Source organism: Dermatophagoides pteronyssinus, unplaced genomic scaffold (assembly GCF_027571235.1).
Source record: "Dermatophagoides pteronyssinus isolate colony J.1.1.1.1 unplaced genomic scaffold, Derpt_VIB-CSIC_2022.12 sq0012, whole genome shotgun sequence".
NCBI classification, from domain to species: domain Eukaryota; kingdom Metazoa; phylum Arthropoda; class Arachnida; order Sarcoptiformes; family Pyroglyphidae; genus Dermatophagoides; species Dermatophagoides pteronyssinus.
This window is the reverse complement of record NW_027461536.1, coordinates 698,582-721,439: the sequence shown is the minus strand read 5'-3', so window position 1 is coordinate 721,439 and position 22,858 is coordinate 698,582. Positions and strand designations below refer to the sequence as shown.

The 22,858-nt window shown below is 28.1% G+C and overlaps 5 protein-coding genes, 1 long non-coding RNA gene and 1 pseudogene across 8 annotated transcripts; 3 read left to right on the top strand and 4 right to left on the bottom strand.

Moving 5' to 3' along the window:
* The first annotated feature begins 528 nt into the window (after positions 1-528).
* On the top strand, positions 529-1,249 carry LOC113791096 (uncharacterized). The gene has a single exon (XM_027340825.2). It carries the CDS (start codon positions 606-608, stop codon positions 1,107-1,109), a length of 504 nt encoding a protein of 167 aa, XP_027196626.2. The 5' UTR covers positions 529-605; the 3' UTR covers positions 1,110-1,249.
* Positions 1,250-1,880: 631 nt separating this feature from the next.
* LOC113791091 (uncharacterized) lies at positions 1,881-3,688 on the top strand. The gene is made up of 2 exons (XM_027340816.2): positions 1,881-2,850; positions 2,919-3,688. Exons 1-2 carry the CDS (start codon positions 2,322-2,324, stop codon positions 3,473-3,475), a joined length of 1,086 nt encoding a protein of 361 aa, XP_027196617.1. The 5' UTR covers positions 1,881-2,321; the 3' UTR covers positions 3,476-3,688.
* Alg-2 (Apoptosis-linked gene-2) lies at positions 3,556-5,585 on the bottom strand. 3 transcript variants are annotated; one of them, XM_027340819.2, is made up of 4 exons: positions 5,440-5,585; positions 4,691-4,819; positions 4,395-4,632; positions 3,556-3,945 (listed from the first exon to the last, which is right to left on the bottom strand). In XM_027340819.2, exons 1-4 carry the CDS (start codon positions 5,581-5,583, stop codon positions 3,797-3,799), a joined length of 660 nt encoding a protein of 219 aa, XP_027196620.1. In that variant the 5' UTR covers positions 5,584-5,585; the 3' UTR covers positions 3,556-3,796. The 3 variants fall into 3 exon arrangements, with proteins under 3 accessions (XP_027196620.1, XP_075677861.1, XP_075677862.1); XM_075821746.1 differs by having other exon boundaries at positions 4,401-4,632; XM_075821747.1 differs by lacking the exon at positions 3,556-3,945 and adding an exon at positions 4,015-4,222.
* A 127-nt stretch (positions 5,586-5,712) lies between these two features.
* On the bottom strand, positions 5,713-7,080 carry LOC113791093 (glutathione S-transferase pseudogene; annotated as a pseudogene).
* A 742-nt stretch (positions 7,081-7,822) lies between these two features.
* On the bottom strand, positions 7,823-8,129 carry LOC142645476 (uncharacterized). Its single transcript, XR_012846610.1, has 2 exons — positions 8,027-8,129; positions 7,823-7,925 (listed from the first exon to the last, which is right to left on the bottom strand). It is a non-coding gene; the product is annotated as an uncharacterized LOC142645476 (long non-coding RNA).
* LOC113791021 (uncharacterized) lies at positions 7,919-12,260 on the top strand. The gene is made up of 5 exons (XM_027340738.2): positions 7,919-8,558; positions 8,625-9,111; positions 9,177-10,871; positions 10,931-11,139; positions 11,196-12,260. The coding sequence occupies exons 1-5, from the start codon at positions 8,528-8,530 to the stop codon at positions 11,435-11,437; spliced, it is 2,664 nt and encodes an 887-aa protein (XP_027196539.2). The 5' UTR covers positions 7,919-8,527; the 3' UTR covers positions 11,438-12,260.
* On the bottom strand, positions 11,961-22,792 carry Ptpmeg2 (Protein tyrosine phosphatase Meg2). Its single transcript, XM_075821744.1, has 7 exons — positions 22,286-22,792; positions 16,901-17,286; positions 16,010-16,243; positions 14,529-15,741; positions 14,166-14,450; positions 13,944-14,090; positions 11,961-13,777 (listed from the first exon to the last, which is right to left on the bottom strand). The coding sequence occupies exons 2-7, from the start codon at positions 16,940-16,942 to the stop codon at positions 13,542-13,544; spliced, it is 2,157 nt and encodes a 718-aa protein (XP_075677859.1). The 5' UTR covers positions 16,943-17,286; positions 22,286-22,792; the 3' UTR covers positions 11,961-13,541.
* Positions 22,793-22,858: the final 66 nt, after the last annotated feature.

Sequence of the window (22,858 nt, the reverse complement as noted above, 5' to 3'; positions counted from 1 at the left end):
AAATTTGAAAATTTCTTTAAATATTGATGAAAATGAAAAAAAAACCAATAAATAAATCAACAACAAAAAAAACGTTCTTCATTTTCATATTTCAAATAATGATAATGAATAAAATGAGTGCCTGTGTTTGAAGAACTGAAGATCAAATCAATCATTTTGCTTGTTCAAAATTGAAATTGTTCATATCTTTCATTTTTTTTTCTGTTAGAAATATATATTTGATTATGAATAAAACGACGATGATGATTATCTATATCAGACCTGAAAAACGGTACTGAAGGACGTTTTCGTTTTCGTATAGTAGTAATTGATTTCGATTTAAAATCGCAATCAAAATCCAAGAAAACAAAAAAAAAAACAAATCATGAAAAAATAATTAAAACATTTTCATTGTCAAGATCAAGGTTTGCTTACTTTTGTATATTCAGAATACAGAAACAGAACAAACTATTTTTTTAATTAGAAAAAAAATGTTTGTAATCAAAATATATAAAAAGAATCATTCAGTAATGATCATTTTTTTTCTTGAAAATATAATATTTATTGTTGATTGATGTTTGTTTGATATTTTTGATTTACGAAAATATATCATAAAAATCATTGTAATGTTGAACAAAAAGATAAAAATTTTAATTTTACAAAATATAATTTGGTATGGTTTAATATTTTCCGAACAAGATAATGATCAACAATCAAACGATGAATTTTATTATTCAACATCATCGATAATCAATCCAACACATAATAATTGTACAATTCCATGTGAACATGAACGTTTCGACATTGGTAAAGATTGTGTGAATGCTGGTGATCGTTGTCAATGTGTTGCACATTGTTGTTGGGCATTTGATTGTCGTAATTGGCCAGTATTTGCACAATGTCGTAAAAAATGTAAAATTCGTGATTGGAGCCGTTTTGGACCAGCAGCACTACATCATGATCATCCAATCGAATGTAATCATTTTCCATGCTATGAACATTATCTTATACCATGGGATATACGTAATGTAAATCAAACTCGCCAAATTAATTGTATTAAACATTGTTGTTTTGCATTTAATTGTAAAAAATTTTCCGGTTATTGTCGGGAATTGTGTTTACAAAAATGACTGTTTTTTTTCTCTCTCCAAATATCCATTTTGTATAATTTTGAAATCTGTAATCTAAAAATTTGAGAGAAAAAAAAACAAATGTCCAAATTAGAGTTCACTCTATATCACATGTTCATAATAATTATCGATGAAATAAAGGCGACTAATTCAGATTAATTTTTGCATTCAAATCTGCCCATAACAACATGATCAATCGTGATAAATCGATATGGGAAAAGGTTTTCGATGCAAAATGTCATAACGAAATAAATTGATTGAACATATGAATAACTAACCATTTTATACTAATTGGATGACCGGTGGCTGATTGTACAAAAATCTCATCCATGCCTGAATTAACGATCAGGATAAATCTGAATTCACAGAAGATAAATTTCAATAGAATCATAATTAGTAATAATTTAATTTTTAAAAAAATGATATATTCAAATAACAAAATAATCAGAGAGCTGGGGTTATCGACATTGTAAGAATATAACATTCGTTCAGGTTTAGAACATGATTCCATCATTTAAAATAATTCATAATAAAAAAGCTACAAATGATTTGATACATACTTTTAGAGAATCCATAATGTAAATGAATTGGTTACTGCAAATGGAAGAACAAACAAAACAAAATGCTCATTAGTAAATTAGTTTGGATAAGAGAAAAAACATTTAAATGAAATAATTTGTAAAATTTCAGTATCTAAATTGTCGTCAATAAGAATTCAGACGGCAATTCCTATCAATAGATTGGTTCATCATGGATAAAAGTTTTCAGGGAAAATTAATTTTCTTAAAAAAAATTAAAAAATAACCAACCTCGACGAGCTCAAGACAAGTACAGAAGTTGAAAAGGAAATGCTAAAGCCAACCAACGTTGTTGTCGATAATGCACGTGGTTTTTCTTTTTACCTCGAATAAACTTTGATTCGTCTCATTCTACTCATTCGTAGCTATGTGGGTAGAATGAGAAGATCCAAAAAAAAAAAAAGTGATGGTTCGTATTTCAAATAACAGATGGAGTGATCGAATACAATCATTTTCACTTTACATCCCGCTAAAAACTTTATTCGCTTTATTGCTGTATTTCTTTTTTCCTGGAACACATCCAAGACGTATTACTCATTTTCTATTATATTTCATCATTGCATAAGTTGAAACGTTACTCGTTTTCGATGTGTCCAAAAATACATCCTGATAAATCAGGAAACATTGATTCAACATGATGAAATTGTTTTATATTCCGACTGTGATTTTTTCCATATTTATTATGAATAATTCTATTCTTTGGAAACAACCAAATTCAATCGATTTTGTCGATCAAATCCAATCATACGATAATAACAATAACAATAATGTGATGACAAATTTATCCTGGTCATTTTTTCGAAAATTCATTTATCAATTATCATCAACATATAATGATACTTGTCAATATTGGTATGATGATCGATTAATATTGATAGCTACTATTGATACTGAATCATCATCATCCATGGCCATAGACTTACTACCTCATTTATTACTTTCAATACAAAATAATTCGAATTTTACATTGAATAATGATTATTATCAATCATTTAATCGACTTATTGATTCGATTCATTTCGAAATTTCGAAACAACCGATTTACAACTTTTATACAATGTTTCAGATATTTGTCTTCCTAATCGTATTGATTATCTGGTATTACAGTAAATCTTTGTACTTTTTTGCACATAGCATCTATTTCATGATATTCGAATCGATAGGTAATTTTCTTCTCTTATCAAAAAGTGAAATTAATTATTGATTTTTCTTTTCTTTTTTTCAATTTCAGTTCTTTTCATACTATTTGATGATTCATTCATCACACCTCTATATTACGAATCATTTATTATATTGATCATTTTTTCATTCTCATTCTATCTCACTATCATTGGCTATCCTTTGTTTAAACGCAATATTCTTAATGATAATACTGCAATCGATGGTAACAAAATCATCAAAGAAAAAAGTGATAAAAATAATTTGATCTCAAACAATCGTATTGATTTAGATTTTGATTCTATGCATATTCAATCGAATGAAATCATGTTGGAAAATTTAAAAATTATTCACGAACAACCATTAATGCAATCAACACCGATAAGTGAACTTTCAACAACACAACAATCATTTTTGGGTGATTCCGATTTTTCATTAGTTGATTGCACATCAAGTTTTAGTACATCATTCAATTCGAAACAAACCAATGAATCAATACTTAATCACATTCATTTATCATCATCAAATTTAGTTCGAAAAATGCCATTATCATTCACTAATGTTGAATCAATGAATGGTTTATCTGCAAGGATACCTTCAAATGATAATGTTGATAATGAAATTGATTGAAAAACAAACAGCATAATGATGACATTTTCATTACCAAATGAAACAAAATTTGGCTTTTTATTTCTCATAATTATTCAGTATTTCAAATTTTAATTCCAGCTTTTTTTTATTATATAATTTTCATTTTTGATGATTAAAATTTATGAATAAACGAAAAAAAAACAAAAAACAAATTGAAGGCAGGTTTTTCTCAGACAAAAAAAAATACGGATTGGAAGTATGATTACCGGGGGTTAATTATAGAGGAAAATCATCATCATCATCATCATCAGACAATGATGAGATGATAGCCAATTATTTTCTTTGATGCATTGAACTAATTTATAGAGCAATATTGAGTACCATTGTAAGAAATTGTTCATAGGAAATTTTAATCCAACCATCCATATCAGTATCGTGTTGACGAAATGCATTAGTCAAACTTTGTAATTGAACACAAAGTTGAATAAAATCATCGAATGTAACGTGACCTGTTGGAACAAAACAAACAAAAAAAATTGCATAAGAAATCAAAATTAAAAAAAAATCATCAGCGAAAATAACATGCAAAGCATAACGTCAAAAAGGTTAATTGGAAATTGAAAAATTTCTATAGAAAACATTAAATAGGGATGCTGATAGGTTATTTAGAATAGAAAAGAATGCTGTTAACAACTGGTTGGGTCTGTTGCTGATTTTCTTCATTCCTCTTATTCTCAGGATTATTTTGGTTTCACAAATACAGAAAGTTTAGTTATTATTGGGCCACTATTCATTATTATATAGTTGATTCGATGCGAAAAATTCCATAACAAAACAAACAACAATTGGGAAAAGGAGATGAACGAAAAAGAAAAAAAAGAGAAAGCGTTTTTTTAACAAATTTATCAATCAATAATTTGATTTAATGATCAATTTTTTTATCGATATGTATGCTTACCTTTACCTTCACGATCATAACGTTTCATTAGAATTTGTAGAAAACTATCAGTAAAACGATAGCCAAATGTTGTCAATGCTTGTCGCAATTCGTTTGGATCAATATTACCCGAATTATCACGATCAAATGATCGAAAACAATTAAGCCAATCGGTTACATAACGCCATAGATGTGAAAATTCTTCAAAATTAATCGAACCAGTTTTATCCTTATCAAACATTCCAATCATTAATCGAACCTATTTCGAAGATCATCACATCAGAATTGGAAAATTTAATCATCTAAAATGTATTTACAGTTTCTGGATTGAATGGTTTCCATGTACCATTGCTTAATGCACCTTGTAATTCATTCGATGAAATCTGACCACTTTTATCTTTATCAACTTTATCGAATACAGAACGTAACCATTGTGGATTAGGCATCTGATGGGCATCGGATTTTGACATTTTAAATTTCGAATGTTTAATTGTTTCCCACAAAATTAGAAAAAAAGGGATCAAAAATTAATATTTAAGGTAGAAAAATAAATTCACTAATGATGATGCGTTTCGTTAGTTCGTACGACTGATTGATTTGATCGATCGATCGCTTGTTGTAATGAAATTAAATTACAACAACCAAATAATTGATGATTCAAACACAACTAATCTTATACTATTCATACACACAGACAAAATGTGATTATCGCCAAGGCCAATTTGAAACACAATTAAATTCTCAACTCGAACATCAACAATATTTTCTCTTTTCTTTTGCCGTTAATAAACAACGTTACCGAATTTGTTTTTCGAATCTTTCAAAAAAATTAAATACAAATCAACTTGGAAAATCAACATTTATCAGGTCATCAAGTCAACAACAATAGATTTATTCTTTCGGAAAAAAATGAAATGAAATGAAATGTTGACACAATTTTCAAAACCAAAAGAAAGAATTCTATTTATAGAGAATCAGGATTACTACAATACAATTTTGAATAAAGATATTCTCGCAACAACAAAAAAAAACCAAATAAATCTTTCATTCCCACACATAAACTTACGTATGGTTGATTCGTTGGATATGATGGATATTGTGGTAGATTATGATGATGAAATTGTTGTTGTTGTTGTTGCGGTTGTTGTGAATATTGTTGATAATTTTGATATGGATAATTTTGACGATTATTATTCATGTTCCAAGACATTTTATAAAGGTTTGTTTTTTTTCTCTCGATGATGTTAAGTTATAAACGGGAAAAACTTACAAACAATGAAATTGAAACTTTGAGGAGCCAAAAATATAAATAAAACAAGTATGGAATGATTCGACAAAATTTGAAACAAAAAAAAAACAATTTAATTAATCAAAAGGAGAACTATGTGTTACAATAATAATAATCAATTGTTGAGTGTTTTTCAAGTTTGTGCGTGGCATTTATTTCTCTCCAAAAAACCATTTTTTTTTGTTGTGGAAAATATAAAAATTTTTTGGGCGTTATCGATAATTTTTATCATTATTTTCTCTTAAAAAAGTCATGGTTTTGTTTGAAAAATGTGGGATTACATCATTTGCTTGTTGCCATATCAAAACAACAGACTTGATGATGATGCAATGGTGATGAGTCAACATCAATCATTTTTTTTCGAATACAAATTCAATGGATGGCGCCTATGGAATATTTTTAATCCTTTTGGTATTTTTTTTTATGGTGAAAAATTTCAATAATAATAACGGTATGATAGGATTTAATTATTAACTGAAAAGATAAATTGATAATGAAAAAAATAGGTTTTTTTTTCTCACAACTAAAATTATACTCATATGAATTATTCACTTTTTTTTCTATGGATGAATTTTAAATCATTGAAATTGTTTTAAATTGAAATTCAATAATTATAATAATAATTATTGATATGTACCATTCCAACGAGCCGGTGCACCATTCAATGGTTTTGGTTCTTGTCCACGAATATATGCAGCAATTTTTGGCAATGATTCAAAACGTTTGATAAAATTATGAAGATTTTCGAATGGTTCCAAAATTTCCGGTGTTAAAACTTTATATTTGATCAATAATTCATACAAACAAAAATCAACATAGCTTAGATTAGTACCAGCAACAAATGGACGATCGCCAATAAATTTTGACATTAATTCCAATTGAGCAGGCAATGCTCGAAGATATTCAACTTTCAATTTTTCACAATTTGGATCATATGAAACACGTCCCATTGAAATAACCATATCGACTGTTTGTTGTTCACATAATGAAATTCGAATACGTTCTTGTTCTGTTTCACCATCCAAATTATGACGACGTGAAAGATGACGTAAAATAGCCAATGTTTGTGTTAATTTAATATCACCATCAATATAATATGGTAGATTTGGAAAATCAAGTCCAAGTTGAAATTTTTCATTTAACCATTCGGATCGATCAAATGTAGGTGGTGGTCCATATTGATAACGTTTATCGATGAAATCGACACCAACATATGATAATAACATACGAATTGGTTGTGCTAAACCACGAATATCCCAATAACCGACAATTGGTTTGGATTCCATCCTTTTTTTGTTGTTGTTGTTTTATCTTATCAAAATTGATGCAAAATCGATAATCGAGTAATTCAATCACACGAATGAAAAGAAATATTAAAAACCAATAACAAACTAACAAAATATATACACCAATAAGCGATTGACATTGGAAGCATATAGAAAAACGCGCGCGTACACAACCGGGGGGAGGGTTCTGTTCGTAAAAATTCGATTTTTTCGAATACAATTTCTAATTCAACATTCCATTCTACTACTACAATTTATTCGCAAAAAAAAAATTCAAATTCATAATTCTGTTCCACTACCACACAGGTAATCGAACAACAACAACAAAAGAAAATAAAGTTATAATTGAAAATAGTAGTAGCATTGATGAAAGTTGAAAATTTTTTTCTTTCAACAAAAAAAATTATAGCAGCATAGCATATGTCATACACACTGGTTGCAATGCAACGAAAATAATAACAACAACAACAACAGCAACAAAAACTCGCAGCAAAAAAAACGCAAAAAGAACAAAACGAATAAAATCTGTTGTCATTCTGTCCATCCATCATATTGAAATAGATTCGATTCTCTGGATTTATATATTGTAACCATGTTTTTGTCTTGCTATCTTTTCTATATTTCTGTTTATTATTATTTTTTTTGATTTTCATCAAATGTTTTATTAAATTCTTATCTCTTAAACAAGATTTTCATACAATTCAAATGAATATTTGAAAAAAAACCAATGAATCAATGTGTACAACATTGAAATTAATATTCATCATTTCTTTTTCTCTGTTTTCAATTAAACTGATGATGAAAAAAAAGATTAATGTGATGTTGATAGTTAATGTTTGATTTGATCATCAAGTTTTGGACCATAAATTTTCACAATTCCATTGGTTTCATCGTATCACAATCATCATTTTACATCAATCAGATAGATGTATCATTTCGTTCGTTTATGATTCGATCCGTAATTCAGGAAAATAAAAACTATTAAAAAAAGAGAATAAAACAAACAACAAAATAAAAACAACGAAAAAAAAGCTTGAAGCAATTAATTAATTCAAAATAACTGATTATCACTAACTTACTTGAATCAAGTATACTATTGTATTGGATATTTTGCGAAAAAAGGGATAGAGCAAAGAGATTTAGCTTTAAAAAAAAAGCTAAAAAAACCTGTTAGCCTGTTTGTTTGCAATTATCAATCAACAACAACATATTGATTGCAAATAATAATGAATTGAGCCATATGAATTTGTAGTGTATTTCAATAGTGTGGCCAGAAACGAACAAAACAAAACAAAACAAAAAAGCTTGACCAAAGATCATGTGCCTTTAAATTGAATATTTTCAATCATAAATGTCTTGTTTAAATTCTTTGTACATCTTTATTCATTGAACAATAATAACGTAATCCAATAATCAACAAGATATATTCAATATCAATGTTTGAATCATCATTTCCATTTGGATTATTTTTACTATTATTTTTTATGATTCAAAATCAACAACAATTACCATGTGAATACAATTATTTTTATCATAATAAAAAAAGAAAAGTAAAATAATAAACAACCCTCTCAAAAAAAATGTTGTCCGCCGATACAAACAACAACAAATGTAAGTTTTTCTTTTTGATAAATTTTTTGTTGTTGTTATTCTTTGTTTTAATTTTAAAATTTATAGCATCAGGTCTTTATACATGCCAAACATGTAATTCAATATTTACATGTTTAAATTATTATCAAAAACATCGACAACAACATGCCGAAACTGAAGGTGTAAAATTATTAACTTGTTTACATTGTACATATGTATCGGATAATGGATTCCATTATAATTGGCATATTATGTCACATGCATCATCACCTCCACATCGGTGTGATGTTTGTGATCCGAATAGTCAATCAACGAATAATGATCAATTTTTAACAACTTCATCATTAACTACATCAACAGCTTCAACTGCAACCACAATATTATCATCATCATCATCAACGAATCAATTCAAGCAAAATGTTGCCAATTTTAGTGATTCAAATCATCACCATCATAATAACCATTCATCATATCATCATTTTCCTAATAATAACGGCGCTTCCATCAATGGTATCGATCAAACATCAATAACGAATCGAATATCCAATACAATCATTTCCAATGATGGAAAATGGTATGATTTGATTTTAAGAGACCAATATTTTGCATTTGCTAATAAATTTTTTTTTCTAATCCTAGCCGCTCGATTTCGACTGAAACCGACGATGATCTCATTCTTGAATCACAACTTTATTCACCAATACCTGGAGATGAATCACCATGTCCGACATTGTCCATGGCAAAAAATTCATCAGCCATTTTGAAAAAAACTATTTTCCCTCTATCTATCAATCGTCAGAATCATGAAAATTATGATACGAGACAATTATTTGATTCACATCTACAGCAACCTCAATCTGATGATCAAGATCAAGATGATAATGCTACAATCATCGACGAAAGTGTTGATGATGTAGATGATAATAATGATGTAATTTTAGACAACAATAATGTTCATTGCGATGGTGAGAATGGTGATTATGATGATGAAGAAACTGACGAAGAAACCGATGTTGATGAAGAACCAGTCCTACAGTTTCAGCAACAACAACAAGTGTGTGATATGAATGGTGGAATCTCACATCAAAATTTTTATGGAATCGATGATAATGGTGACAATCATATGGTCAATGAAGAAGATGAGGACGATGAAGATGAAAATGATGATGACGGCATCATTCATCAAGATCAATTTCAGCTGCAGCAGCCACAAGAATTCAATAATGGTCATCAAGACTTCGATATACAAAACCATCAATTAATGTCGAATGGGTTTAGTGACGAGCAACATATGATTGTTGCTGATGCCGATAATGATCATCTTGATGAAGAAGACGATGATGATCAGCAGCCTGATCTCATTGGTTTTGATGATGCGGATGATGATGAAGATGAGGAGGAAGATGAAGATGACGAAGAAGATGGTGAAAATTTCGGCAAAAATAATTGTGATATACAAATGCCACAAACTCAAACACAGCAGCGGCAACAGGTTTCTGCTGATATCTATGATTTCAATAGTGATGAAGATTTAGATCAACAACGTCCACCACAGCTCAATATTTCATCTAAATCTTTTAATTTATCATCTTCGAATCAGCATCAACAATTATCAAGTTTATCTCATCATCATCAACATCACTTACAACCCGAACGATTCTTAAATCAAGCTCATCATCTTCATCAGCATCATCAATCTATCACACAAGGTCTTCCAACACTGCAGATCAACAATTCGAATGCTAACGGAAATGATCAGCAACACCAGACGCAGAGTATCCATCACAATTCAAATGCACAATCGTCCCTTAATCAGAATCATCCAGCAGCGTCATTTACAATAGCTCATCCGAATTTTATATTTCCAAATGCTGCTGCTGCCACAGTTGCTACTGGTCAATTGTTAACAACAGGTCCTCATTCACAGAATAATCCTAATGCGGCTACAGCTGCAGTAGCTTCACCAAATGCACAAGGTGCTGCTGCAATATTTAATCCTAATGCGACATTCACTGCCGCTAATGGTCAGATGGTTCAATTAGTTTCTTTACAACCGTTTACCCATCATACAGGAGATTCAGGACAAACAGCTACTCAATATTTACAATCTGCTCAAACGAATAGTGGTACTCCAATTGATACTGGTTTACCGGGTCTTTCCAGATTACCATCATCAGTTCCAAATAAAAAGGTACATTCGCAGCTGCCATCGACGAAAACTTCTAAAACTCAACAAGTTTCATCCGGATTGGTGTTTGCCAAGAAAACGCCGAAATCTAATAAATCTCATTCATCTTCTTCATCGAATAATAATACTAATCTGGCAGTGTCAAGGTTTGTTCGTTGAAAATAAAAAAGTTTTTATCAACAATTTTTTCTTTTTGTCTTTTCAGCCGAAATGAATCATTATCGCCAACAGAATTAGCAAATAGCCTAGGCACTACCATCACCAAAATTGTAAGCCCCAGTGATTATAAACCAATGAAAGGCAAAGGTAAAGGAAATCGAAAACCAAGAATATCATTCATTTCTGTAGTCAATGGCATAACGCTTGGTTCGGATGGTATTCGACGAAAATTTCATTGTTCACATTGTGGCAATGGTAAGTCATTTACTGTCACATGAATTATTTACTCAACATTGTTTATTGAATAATAGGAAAAAGTTTCAAAACGAAATCCCATCTTCAACGTCATATGTTGACACATACAGGAGAGAAGCCATATCAATGTCAAGAATGTGGTGCAAAATTCAATCAATCATCATCATTACGTAATCATATCATTGCTATACATACAAAAAGATTTCCACATACTTGTACAACTTGTGGAAAAGGTTTTCTGATGCCGGCCGTTTTACAGAAGCATATCAGTGCTACTGGTCATCAATCAGAAATTTGATCAATCATAATTTTTAAATTTTCATCATTTTATAATGGAAGTTGAAATATACCCATCATCAAGACGCTCATAATGTTGAAATGCAAAAAAAAATTGCTGGTAACAAGAAAAAAAGCAATAATCTTATATAAGCTATGAAAAACTAGATGATGAATTGATTGATAATAATTAATATAAATGACAACCATGTTTACACCACCAGCAATAGTGTTTCAAATAAATTTGGGTTCCAATCATTTTTTCAACCGTCATTGCCAAATATTGAAAAAAACAACCATGATGGACCAAAAATAAATCAATGGCATGCATGATTCGAATTTTTTTTATATTAAACATTTACAATGTTGAAATGATCATAATTCGGTCATATATGTGTCATTTGTTCATTTTTTTCCAATTTTTCTAATTCATTCTTCCTCACTTTGTAAAATAATTAACATTATTTTTTTTCTATCGTAAGAATTTTTTTTTAAATTTATTATTATTATTATTATCATTTAAATGACAAAAAAAATCTCAAAGATTTATGCATGACTGAAAAATTTATTATTATACTGATTATCAATGTTTGTTTAAATAATAATGATGATAATAAAATTATTTTTGTACATCGGAAAAAAATGTATGATTGATTAACAAAATTCTGTTCTCCATGCATCGATTCCGGATCGGAAACACATTGCCATCCGTTTTTGGAATGGTGCTCGATGATAATTTTTAGATGTTATAAGAATAATGATTTTTTTTAAATTATTTTTATTCATCTTCAAATGAAAGATTTGAATTTCGAAAACATGAATAAATAAATGATAATAATTATAAAGATGTGTGATCAAAAAAATGAAGAACCAAATAGGAAAAAAAATGATTTAATGAGTTTTAGTAGGGAAAAAAAGCGTTTCTATTTTTGTTGATTTCGAAACATTAAATAAATTGAACAAGAATACACTTGTGTAATTGTCAAAATTCAAAAAAAAAAAAATTACAAAAATTTTTTCGAAAAAAAGAAACGAAAATAACAAAAAAAAATTAAAATTCACAGAATTCATATAAAATGGCCATTAAAAAATTTGAAGAAATATGATTAAATTACAAAACAAAATTTTCGAATGAATGACACACACACACATGTTTTGTATGATTCCTCGTTTCGAGAATCGTTCCAATTTGACTTTTAAAATCGATAATTATCAGTGGAATTCAATTTTGAAAAATGAAAACATTAATTATTGCCATTATATTTGAAATGATTATGGCAATATCTAATTGCGATGAATCATTCTTTTTTCCGAACAAATATTATTTCTTTATGCTTTTTTAAAGCTTTTTTGTAAAGTCTTCAAATGATCTTTGACTGGCAAATTGGTCATAATCACCATCAATTGATGAATTGCAGTTAAAATTTCGAATGAAAAAAAATTTATCGAAGATTTTAGCTGGTAACAATAAAATTTCTTCCTCGTTTTGATTGATGTTCGAACGAACACACAATTACTGATTTGATTTTTGCAGATTTTCGAATGATCATTACAACAAATGAAGATAACAGAATTGATTTGGATAAAATAAAAATGGCCATGCGGTGGTTGTTTGATCTTCAGGACAATAAACAACAACAACAACAAAAAATGTGCTTTTGGTGAGTGTGTTTGTGTATGCATGTGCAAGTATGGAGTTTTACAAAATAATCAAATATACTAAAAATGATTTGAATTCATTGAACAAAAAAAAATTATGCAAATATCAATGACAAATTTGATTGCTAGCTTCTTGCATACTTCGGATCAATTATTAAAAAAAATTGTTAATTTTTTCCAATCGTATAGCGGATAAATAAATGTGTATATGTTTGTTTGGATCACTATGGTTTCTCTGGATTCAATCACATTTTTTTTGCTGTCATTTGATTAGCAGGATTTTTGATAAATTGTTTTTAAAAAAAAATTGAATAGTAATTCAATAAGCTTGTGAATCGAGGTCTATTTGTTAGTTTCTGTGTGTGTGTATGTGTTATATGAGTTATTTTTTCAGATTAATGATTGATTTTCTCATTCGAATTTGAATCATTCATTTTGAAAGAAGGATGAAATAAATCGATATCAAATCAATCACCATCAGTATCTGATTGATCACTTTCTTCGAATTTTGTTAGATTAACATTTTCCAATAAACCTTTCCACATTGCATATTCGAGTACGGCTAAACAACAGAATACATATTGATCGGGCATCTGAATACTATAGGCACGTTGTAGACGAATTTTTTCCACCGTTTTTTTAATATCGATACGGCCACGATCATCTAATCGTTGTATGCTAATATCGATCGTGATAAATGTGCCTAAATGTTTCAGTTGGGGGAAAAATAAGAAAAAACATTAAACAATGAAAAAAAATCCGATTGATCGAAATGTAAAGGGTGATGACAACAAAAAAAAACATCATCCCAATATCATATCAATCAATCAAATCGTATGGAAACAAATAACAATAAGAATAATACATACCAGTACGACCAATGCCCGCACTACAATGGACAACGATTGGTGGTCCTAAAGGATGGCCCTTCCAATCGATCGTTTTTAGATATTGTTTTTGATAATCTCGAACTTTTTGTCGAAATTCAAGCATTGCAATAGCTGACTGGGGAACACCTGGTTATTGTTATCATTATGTTCAAAAAAAAAGAATATAAAAATCAATTTTTTTTCAATAAAAATATAACAAACCGAAATCGGGCCAACTAGTAAATTGCATGTGAACAATAGTACGACGTTCATTTGTATCCGTATTGACCAATGTTAGATTCGATATCATCCAATCTTTATCCTGATCAACATGATTATTGATGATAAGAAAATTACCAAATTTTGATGTAGCTTTCTCATCTAATGGCCAATATTGGCCACATTTGGCACGACATCTTTCCATTGTTCGTGTGGTCATTACAATCACAATTGTTTTATTATACCATACACATCTCCAAAAATCGACAAATGTTTTTGTCAATGGACCTTGAAAATGAATGATGAGGATGATGATCAATTTATATGTTGTGTAATTTTATTCAATCAATCATTAATAATTATTACCTTGTGTTGAGATGAAAGCTCTTTTTTGTCGATAACCATCAACATAATTGGCATTAATATAATCCGAATTAGGATCATTATCGATCATTGGTAATCGAACACGACTATGATCATAAGTTAAAACATCAACATAACGATTTTTCTGTTGATTAGCTTTATTACGTGCCGTATCGAATGTACCGGTCGGTGGTGTTAATTTTATCTCATTATATTCATCAAGCATTCCTTTACGTTTTTTCTGATTAAGATGTTGTAGAAATTCTTCTAATGTAACACCTTCAATATCATCATCAATTTCTTCATAAATTTCTAACATTGATTCAATTTCATTTGGTTGACCTATTGGTGATGGACCATCATTATCATTATCATAATCAACATTATTATTCATCATGGTCTGTATTGTTGTGACATTATTACAGCCATTTATCAATGGCGGAGGAAATGTGGCTGTTGTTGTTGAACTATTGGCTGTTGTTGTTATCATATCCGAATTGTTGTTGTTATTATTATTCATAATATTTACAGATTTATTATCATTGTTCAAAAAATTATTCATAAATGAATGTTTGACCGATGTCGATGATGATGTTGAAGACGATGAAGATGATGTTGATGAAAATGTATGATGATTTTTCATTGTACCGATTGGTGAACTATTTAATGATGATACATTTGATGATGGTGGTGTTGGAAATAATGTTTTATCCGATGGAAATGATGGACATAAATCACCCATATCATTTTTATGTACCTGTAAACAATGTTCTAACCATTGTTGATGATTAATCTGATATGTACCACCGAGATCAATCGGTATTAATTCTGATGAAATATGTGAAGAAAGTTGTGCTAAATTAATCATATGTACACGATCTCTTAATTTATCTCGTATAAAAAATTGTAATATACGAAATGGTGTTTTAAACCACATTGGTGCTGATAATATTAAAACTTTTTTCAATCGTCCAGGATATGCACCTTTTAAAAGGTTTAAAATTTTATGACTTAGTTCATAATCAAAATTATTTAATTTTGATCCAATCATATTATAAATGAATATGATTCCGGATTTTTGTGCTTGAACATCATCTAATGCAACATCCAATTGATAAACAACACCTTGTAATGTTGTTTGATGTGTCGTTTCCTGTGGTATATGTTTGCCAGCGGAAAACATTGCAATCATTGAACCAGTCTTATCCTGTTTTGGCTTCAAACATTAAAAAAACACGCACAGTAAAACACAAACAAAACACGAGCACCACAAAAACAAAAATCACAATCAATGACAATGAATGATATATAAAACATTTGAAAAAAAACGAGGACAACATTTTTGATTGAGAAATATTAAAAAATGATTGATAGTCGGATTGAAAATTGAATAAATAATGTATTTAATTTTTGTCACAGAAAAAAAATTGAAAACCAAACATTAAACATTGAATAAAATTACAAATTATGATTTGATTACTTACAAGTATTGTAAATTTTCCCGTTTCTAATTCACGTTTTAATGGATCTTTTAATGGATCAAATTTGACTAATCCTTCACGAAAACGTATCGTTTCATGTGATTTATATAACATTAATGAACGATCAAGATCAAATTTACGTGCCATTAAAAATTTACATGCTGTACGTGGACGCATTAATGGTTCATTATTCTGTATACGTGATCTATTGACCACTTGTAGAAAATTATTTAATATCTAATCAAAAAAAAGAGACAAAAATGAATGTTATTTAAAAAAATCGAAATTTTTTTGGTGAAAAAATACTAATCAAAAGAAAAACAAACGAATTTGAAAATTCTTTCATTCTTTATGACATCATATTATATCATCATCATCATTATTTATTCATTTCGATTTCGTACACACACACACATTTAAATATATAGAAACATAGAATATGTACAGGTAGAAAATCTTAAATACCACTATTATTAACAGTTCTCATCGAGTTGCATAATAATGAAAGACTTTTTTTCTCAATAGACATGTGATGATGATGATGATGATGATTAGAATTAATCGATAATAATAATAATAATAATCGTAATAATAATAACTAGTAAATGGTTACAATGTCTAAAATTAAGAAAGAAAGAAACAAGAAAATCAGCATATTCATGAATTAAAATAATGATTATGAAATTGTCGATAGCAAAGAAAAAGGAATACAAGATAAACTGGTTTAGACAAGAACTAACCAGTAAGAATAGTTAAAAAAATGTTGAAACAACTATACTGAGAAAAAGAGTGAGAGGTAAATATATAGATGAAAAGATAATAGGAAAAAAATAGAAAGAATTAAATTGAAGAAAAAAAATTTCAATGAAAATTCAGAAAACAAATGATTCAAACCTTTTCTTGTTCCGGTGTAATTATATCGGGTAAAACATCCATGATGAATAGATAAATAATGATGATGATGATGTCAATCACGGAAAATGTTCAAGTTTCAAACACACACACAGTGATAATTATCATTTGTCAATGCAACAAATAAAGATGATTCATTTTGTTGTCGTCGATGAATAGATTGAAAAAAATACAAATGTTAACAAATTCCGATCAATAACAATGAAATTATTTGATTATCTTCAATAGTGAATTGATTGATTTATTGGTTGAAAATTCTTCTTATCATCATTGTGATGATCGTGTGTCGCCGGTGTTTATATACACACAGTCATTAATATAGATTTATTGTTTCCATACATTTTCCGATATTTATTTCATAGAGAATTCTGGAAAAAAAATTAGAAAATATCAATCACTATGTCAGTAAAATTATTCATGATATTTTGGATGGAACATATTTCATCACAATTGGAAAATATCATTCGCGTAGGTTTTCTTTTTGGTTGTTGTTGTTGTTGTTCGAAAATTGAAAATTTCATTCATGTTTTTTTCCCACAATATTTAATATATTCTATATAAACATTGTCAAATGATTGAATTCCGTGAATGATTACTATGCGAACATATAACAAACAAAAAAATTACGTAATAAAAACGGAATTGACGTGTTCGAAACATTGATAAGTGATGAAAAATAAGCTTAAGAGCGTAAATGTCTTTAGAAAGTTTTTTCTTTCTCTTATTTTATATGTAAGAATTGTGACATTTCAAAATATTTTCCTTTTATTTGTGAAATAAATTTTTCTGTTTTTGCCCACAAACAAAAAATCAAAATTCTTTCTGTCTGAAATATGGATCAAAAAAATTTGCAAGAAAGAAAAAAATCAGAAATAGGAAAAAGGTCAAAAAAAACTGATGACGATGATGAAAATTTGAAACATTTCCGCAGAATAAAATTATTATTCATTCATCAAACATGAAAATCAAAATTATAATGATCATCGATCAATCAAAAAAATTCAATGGAAAATATTTGGTCATTCAAACAATTTCTACAGAATTTATTGATGCCATTATCGTCATCATCATCATCATCACCAAAAAAATGATACAGACAAAATGACTAAACAAATTGCATAAAAGAAAGACATACAAAAAGGATGCAATATATTTTCATCGTGAAAGAATCATACCTGTGAAAAAATAATAATGAAATAACATACACTGGTATAATAGATAATGAATAGATGATGATGATTTAATATTTTGACTATGAAAATATTTTTCAAGTAGTTTGTACTTACAGCTTATTTTCTGTTTTTCTTGTCACTGGTTCACATTATATATAAATATTGAATTACAAAAAAAAAGATTCAATTGATAATAATGTGTGATGACCTTGGTAAACTGATTAATAAATAATCAATTTACTGTTAAAATTTATCAATTTTTTAACATTTTACCAAAATATTCATTACAAATGTTAGAAAAGAACAATATGTCTTTATGAAATTATGATAAAAATATAAATGAATAAAATTGAAGAGGGAAATTGAATGAATTTTTGTCAGATTAAACAGAGATAAACGTTGCATAGTACGATTTGAAATTGATTCCAGTGAAAAATCGAAACAATTTTTTTTTCATTTACATTTAATTGATATCCCTCTTTTCTGTCTAACATGCTTATCATTATAATGATAATGATGATGGCCTAATTATAACGGTTAATAATCTTTATTAACTTTAACATTGTTTTTTATATTTGTTAGAAAATCAAATAATGATAAAAGAAATTCAGAATATGAGAAAAATACAATTCTTTCATTTGAAATTCGAATAAGTTTGTTTTCTTTTTATCAGTTTTGTGTATGAATCGATAATGATTCTGAGAAATTAAAAAAAACTAAAAAGCAAAATCGAAATGAAAATCAAATCGTAACGAGATAAGAAAATAACCGATATCATATCATTTCAATATAATTTTCATTAATGATTTTGATTTTCATATATTGATCATCAACTAATGACAAAAAAATTATAACAGATCATATTTATACCAATGATCAATGAAAAATGATCCATATAAATCAATGATGTAAGAGATCACATGAGACCAATCATCACGTTTTCCAAATAAATGCAAAAAAACACAATCAATCGATAAAAAACGACCTAAGACAATAATGATTTCTTAGCTAGTTATCAAGGTTAGACAATTTACATAGAAGACAAACAAAAAAATCATAGCTCTGTCAATGCAAATTGCAATTCATATTTCTCAAAAAGGCTGACGATGATGATGATGATCGATACATAAATCATCATCATAATCAGGATCGAAAAAAAGGATTCTTGGAATTTTTTTTGTTGTTGGAAAGAAAAGGATTGAACACGCAATTATTCAATGGCAATGAAGAAGAAGAAGAAGAAAAAACCTGTACTTCACACGTACACCTTTTACAGTAGATAATAAAAGACAATAAACAAATTATTTAAAAAAAAACAAGATTCGGAAAAAATGAATTTCTTTGGAAAAATTTTCACAGTATTTTTCCCCATTCATTGATCGACGTCAAACAAACAAAGAAAATTCCAAAAAAATTAGAAATAGAAATAGAAAAACCAACTTGAATACTGACGCTTTTTCTAAAAATCTCTCTTTCTCTATTATAAACATCTTTACACATGAAAAGAAATGATGTTGTTTTTTTTAGTCTCAACATGTGATGAATGAAAATCATAACATTTATCATATTCTTAATGTGTTTCTATGGAACAAAATCATCACCAGTTTTACTTAGTGAATCAGATTCTGTAAGATTTAGCAAGAATTTATACATCAAAAATCTATCGAATCGACAGTTTTTTTTCTCTTTTTTTCCTATAAACTAATGTTGATCATTCTTATAAACAAAAACAAAAACAGCAAATAGGAAAAAAAGGGAAATTTGATTCAATCTTATTTTCAAAAGAAAAAATTGATGCACATCAACATTTAAACGAAAATGATGATGGCCATGAAAAGCTTTTATTCATTAGAAATTCAAAGAATCAACAACAACAACAACAACAACAAAACGATTATAATTTGAAATTCAAACTTGGAATAAGGAAAAAAAACAGGAAAAAATAGGATGAGAAACAAAATGGAAAAACATTTTTTGCTCAAATTAGATTAAATTTCCGTAGAAAAAAATAATTAATTTCAATGAGTTTTTCTACTCTTGGATCATTGAGGCAAAATACACATATGCCAAAAAAAACAAACAAGATTTAAAATTTCTTTTGAAATGAAATGGGAAACAAAACATTTGAAACCCAGTGTAATTTAAAATTCTTTTATCTATACTAAAAAAAAATATGCCAAAAGCAATGTTATGATTATTTATTCATTTACTCATTTGTATCGTGTCATTTCTTTTCTGAAATTTTCTCGAGAAAAATTTAGTCCATAAAAAAATAAGGCCCGATAACGATAATCATATTTTCAATGGAAAAAAAACATAGCATAGGAAAAAAAATTAAGGATAGATAGAGGAATATCAATTTCAATAATCCTATGATATTTTACATGGAATTGATCAAGAATAAAAAAAAAATCTTCATTGAACAATTTATTGTCCCTAAAGTTTTTCATTTTTTTGGTTCCAATGAACAATCAAACAAAAAGATACATGTGAAAAATTCTCCTGAAAATTGGTATATACAAAATTTCTTATTTCTCAAGCAATGTTTCCAAATCGAACACACATAGAATGGATGGGTAAGAAAAAAAAGCTTCTCCATTTTGTAATGAAATTGAATCGAAAATTCTAGCAGTGAGAGAAACAAAAAAAAACAAATGAAAATGAGCATGTTTCAAAAAAAAAGAACATTGTATTCTGTTGTTGAGGGGAAAAAATCCCTAGTTGCTATGTGTGTGTTTGGAAATATTTTAGAGTTACATAAAATGAATCAAGAGAAAAACCAAAAATGAAAAACAAAACCAAAAAAAAAGACGAACCACAGGGTCACACATAATAGAATATTTTGTCAATTCATCATTATATTTCTTGATTCTGTTTATGTAACAAAATGTTTCAAAATAGAAACAAGAAAAAAAACATTGATGGCGTTGTTGATGTTCATCATCATCATCATCAATAATTCTTTAAGAAATTTATTGAGAAAACAGAATTACAGAAAAAGAAATCAAAAATATGAAAATAATTTTGATTTTAAAATTCAATTCTTTTTTTCATTCCTTATTTGAACACAAGAATTTTTCAATTTCAATTTCATGTACACACTCTACATTCATTTCATATGCTATTTTTTTTTTGATTATTTAAGTAACTCTACCTTGTTTCTGTTCTCATTCTTGATGATGATGATGATGATGATGATGATGACAAAATATTAAATTGAAATTTAATTCATTTTGTAGTGGGTGTTACAATTTCTATATAAAATGATAACAACAACAACAACAAAAATTACAAAGAAATCAAATTACGTAAAAAGAATGAATGAATGATGACGATAACGAATGTACATTTGAATTCGAGCAGCAACAACAACAAAAAAAAAATTAATGAATAAATAACAAGTGTGGAATTGAATGGTGAAGAAAAAAAAACGAATCAAGTTTATCAGGAACTTATTGTTTTCACAAATTGTCCGAATAATACATTCATTCAATAATGATAGTTGATCATTGAATGGAATCGAATCTTATGAGAAGAAGAAAAAAATGATTCTTTCAATAATTCCAGAATAATTTTTACAATATTCTCAATAGAATTGATTCCAATTAAATGATGAAATCTCCCATTAATGGTCAGAAATTTTTTTTCCATATTCAGTCATACAGATTATTACATAATTCAGAATCGAGTTTTGACTATTGAACAAAAAAAAATATTCCAAGAATTCATTCATTGAATTGATTAGGTTTTTGTTGTTGTTTACTTCGTCATCATCATCATCATCATTATTTCAGGTCGAAATAATTCTCAAGAATTTCTATTCTCTTCAGATATTAAAAGTGAATTAATTCGACGAATGAATCAAAAAACAACAACAGCGACGAATCATAAGGGAAATTTTCCAAAGAATTTTTACTTATTTTTTTCAACAGTAAACACAGAAGGGAAAAAAACGAAATTCCAAATTTTCATTATTAATATTGATTTATCAAGAATAACTAACGATAAAACTATTTAGAAGAATACAAATAACTACAAACAACAAAATGTAATCTTTGAAAAATAACTGAATAATTTTCATTGATTCGAATCAAAAGATTAAAAGGAAAAAAGTGTACTTTTTCTATGTGATTTCAATGGAATAGAATTTGAATTTCATCGAAAAAAAAGGCAGAATAAACCTGGATAACCTTACCTTTGGTGTTTGGTGTTGAAAAACAATTTCGAATGATTCAACAAACAAAAACTAAATTCAAATTGAAGACCAAAAAAATCGTTTTCTTTTTTTTGGATGGAGATGATGATCACTATTTTCGGGAGTTGATATTATTCATTTATTTTGATTTGATTGATTGAATTTGGAAACAATCGAACAAAACAACAACAAAAACATTGATAAATTGAATTTTTTGATTTGTTTAGCTGATATATTCTTCTGCTCGGGAATGTTTCAATTTTTAAAAAACATTTACCGAAAATCTAGAATTATCCGAAATAAGTTTTTTTATTCTCAATATATATTTCTCGAAATGGACACACCAAAAAAAAAGAGGAAAAGAAAAAAAACCAAACAAAAAATACACATCACACAAAAAACATGATGGAAATAAACCAACAACACGACAATCGAACGCGAATTGGATATCGGCGACAACAAGAAACAACAACAACAACAACAACAACAGTAGCAGCAGCAATGATAGTGAAAAAACGGCGGCCGCTTCAATATCTTGGCCAAATTGAAACAATTTAAATTGTGAGAGTATGT

What these genes read in the sequence shown, in the direction of transcription:
- Ptpmeg2 (XM_075821744.1), bottom strand. Translation starts at nt 16,942, where the DNA reads ATGGATGTTTTACCCGATATAATTACACCGGAACAAGAAAAG. An exon ending in TTACACCGGAACAAGAAAAG is followed by an intron (nt 16,244 to 16,900) that starts GTTTGAATCATT and finishes TTTTTTGATTAG; the next exon opens with ATATTAAATAATTTTCTACA. An exon ending in CGGGAAAATTTACAATACTT is followed by an intron (nt 15,742 to 16,009) that starts GTAAGTAATCAA and finishes TAATGTTTGAAG; the next exon opens with CCAAAACAGGATAAGACTGG.
- LOC113791096 (XM_027340825.2), top strand. Translation starts at nt 606, where the DNA reads ATGTTGAACAAAAAGATAAAAATTTTAATTTTACAAAATATAATTTGG.
- LOC113791091 (XM_027340816.2), top strand. Translation starts at nt 2,322, where the DNA reads ATGATGAAATTGTTTTATATTCCGACTGTGATTTTTTCCATATTTATT. An exon ending in CATGATATTCGAATCGATAG is followed by an intron (nt 2,851 to 2,918) that starts GTAATTTTCTTC and finishes TTTCAATTTCAG; the next exon opens with TTCTTTTCATACTATTTGAT.
- Alg-2 (XM_027340819.2), bottom strand. Translation starts at nt 5,583, where the DNA reads ATGTCTTGGAACATGAATAATAATCGTCAAAATTATCCATATCAAAAT. An exon ending in ATCCAACGAATCAACCATAC is followed by an intron (nt 4,820 to 5,439) that starts GTAAGTTTATGT and finishes GATGCCCATCAG; the next exon opens with ATGCCTAATCCACAATGGTT. An exon ending in TTATGATCGTGAAGGTAAAG is followed by an intron (nt 3,946 to 4,394) that starts GTAAGCATACAT and finishes TTGTTCCAACAG; the next exon opens with GTCACGTTACATTCGATGAT.
- LOC113791021 (XM_027340738.2), top strand. Translation starts at nt 8,528, where the DNA reads ATGTTGTCCGCCGATACAAACAACAACAAAT. An exon ending in ATTTCCAATGATGGAAAATG is followed by an intron (nt 9,112 to 9,176) that starts GTATGATTTGAT and finishes TTCTAATCCTAG; the next exon opens with CCGCTCGATTTCGACTGAAA. An exon ending in TTGTTCACATTGTGGCAATG is followed by an intron (nt 11,140 to 11,195) that starts GTAAGTCATTTA and finishes ATTGAATAATAG; the next exon opens with GAAAAAGTTTCAAAACGAAA.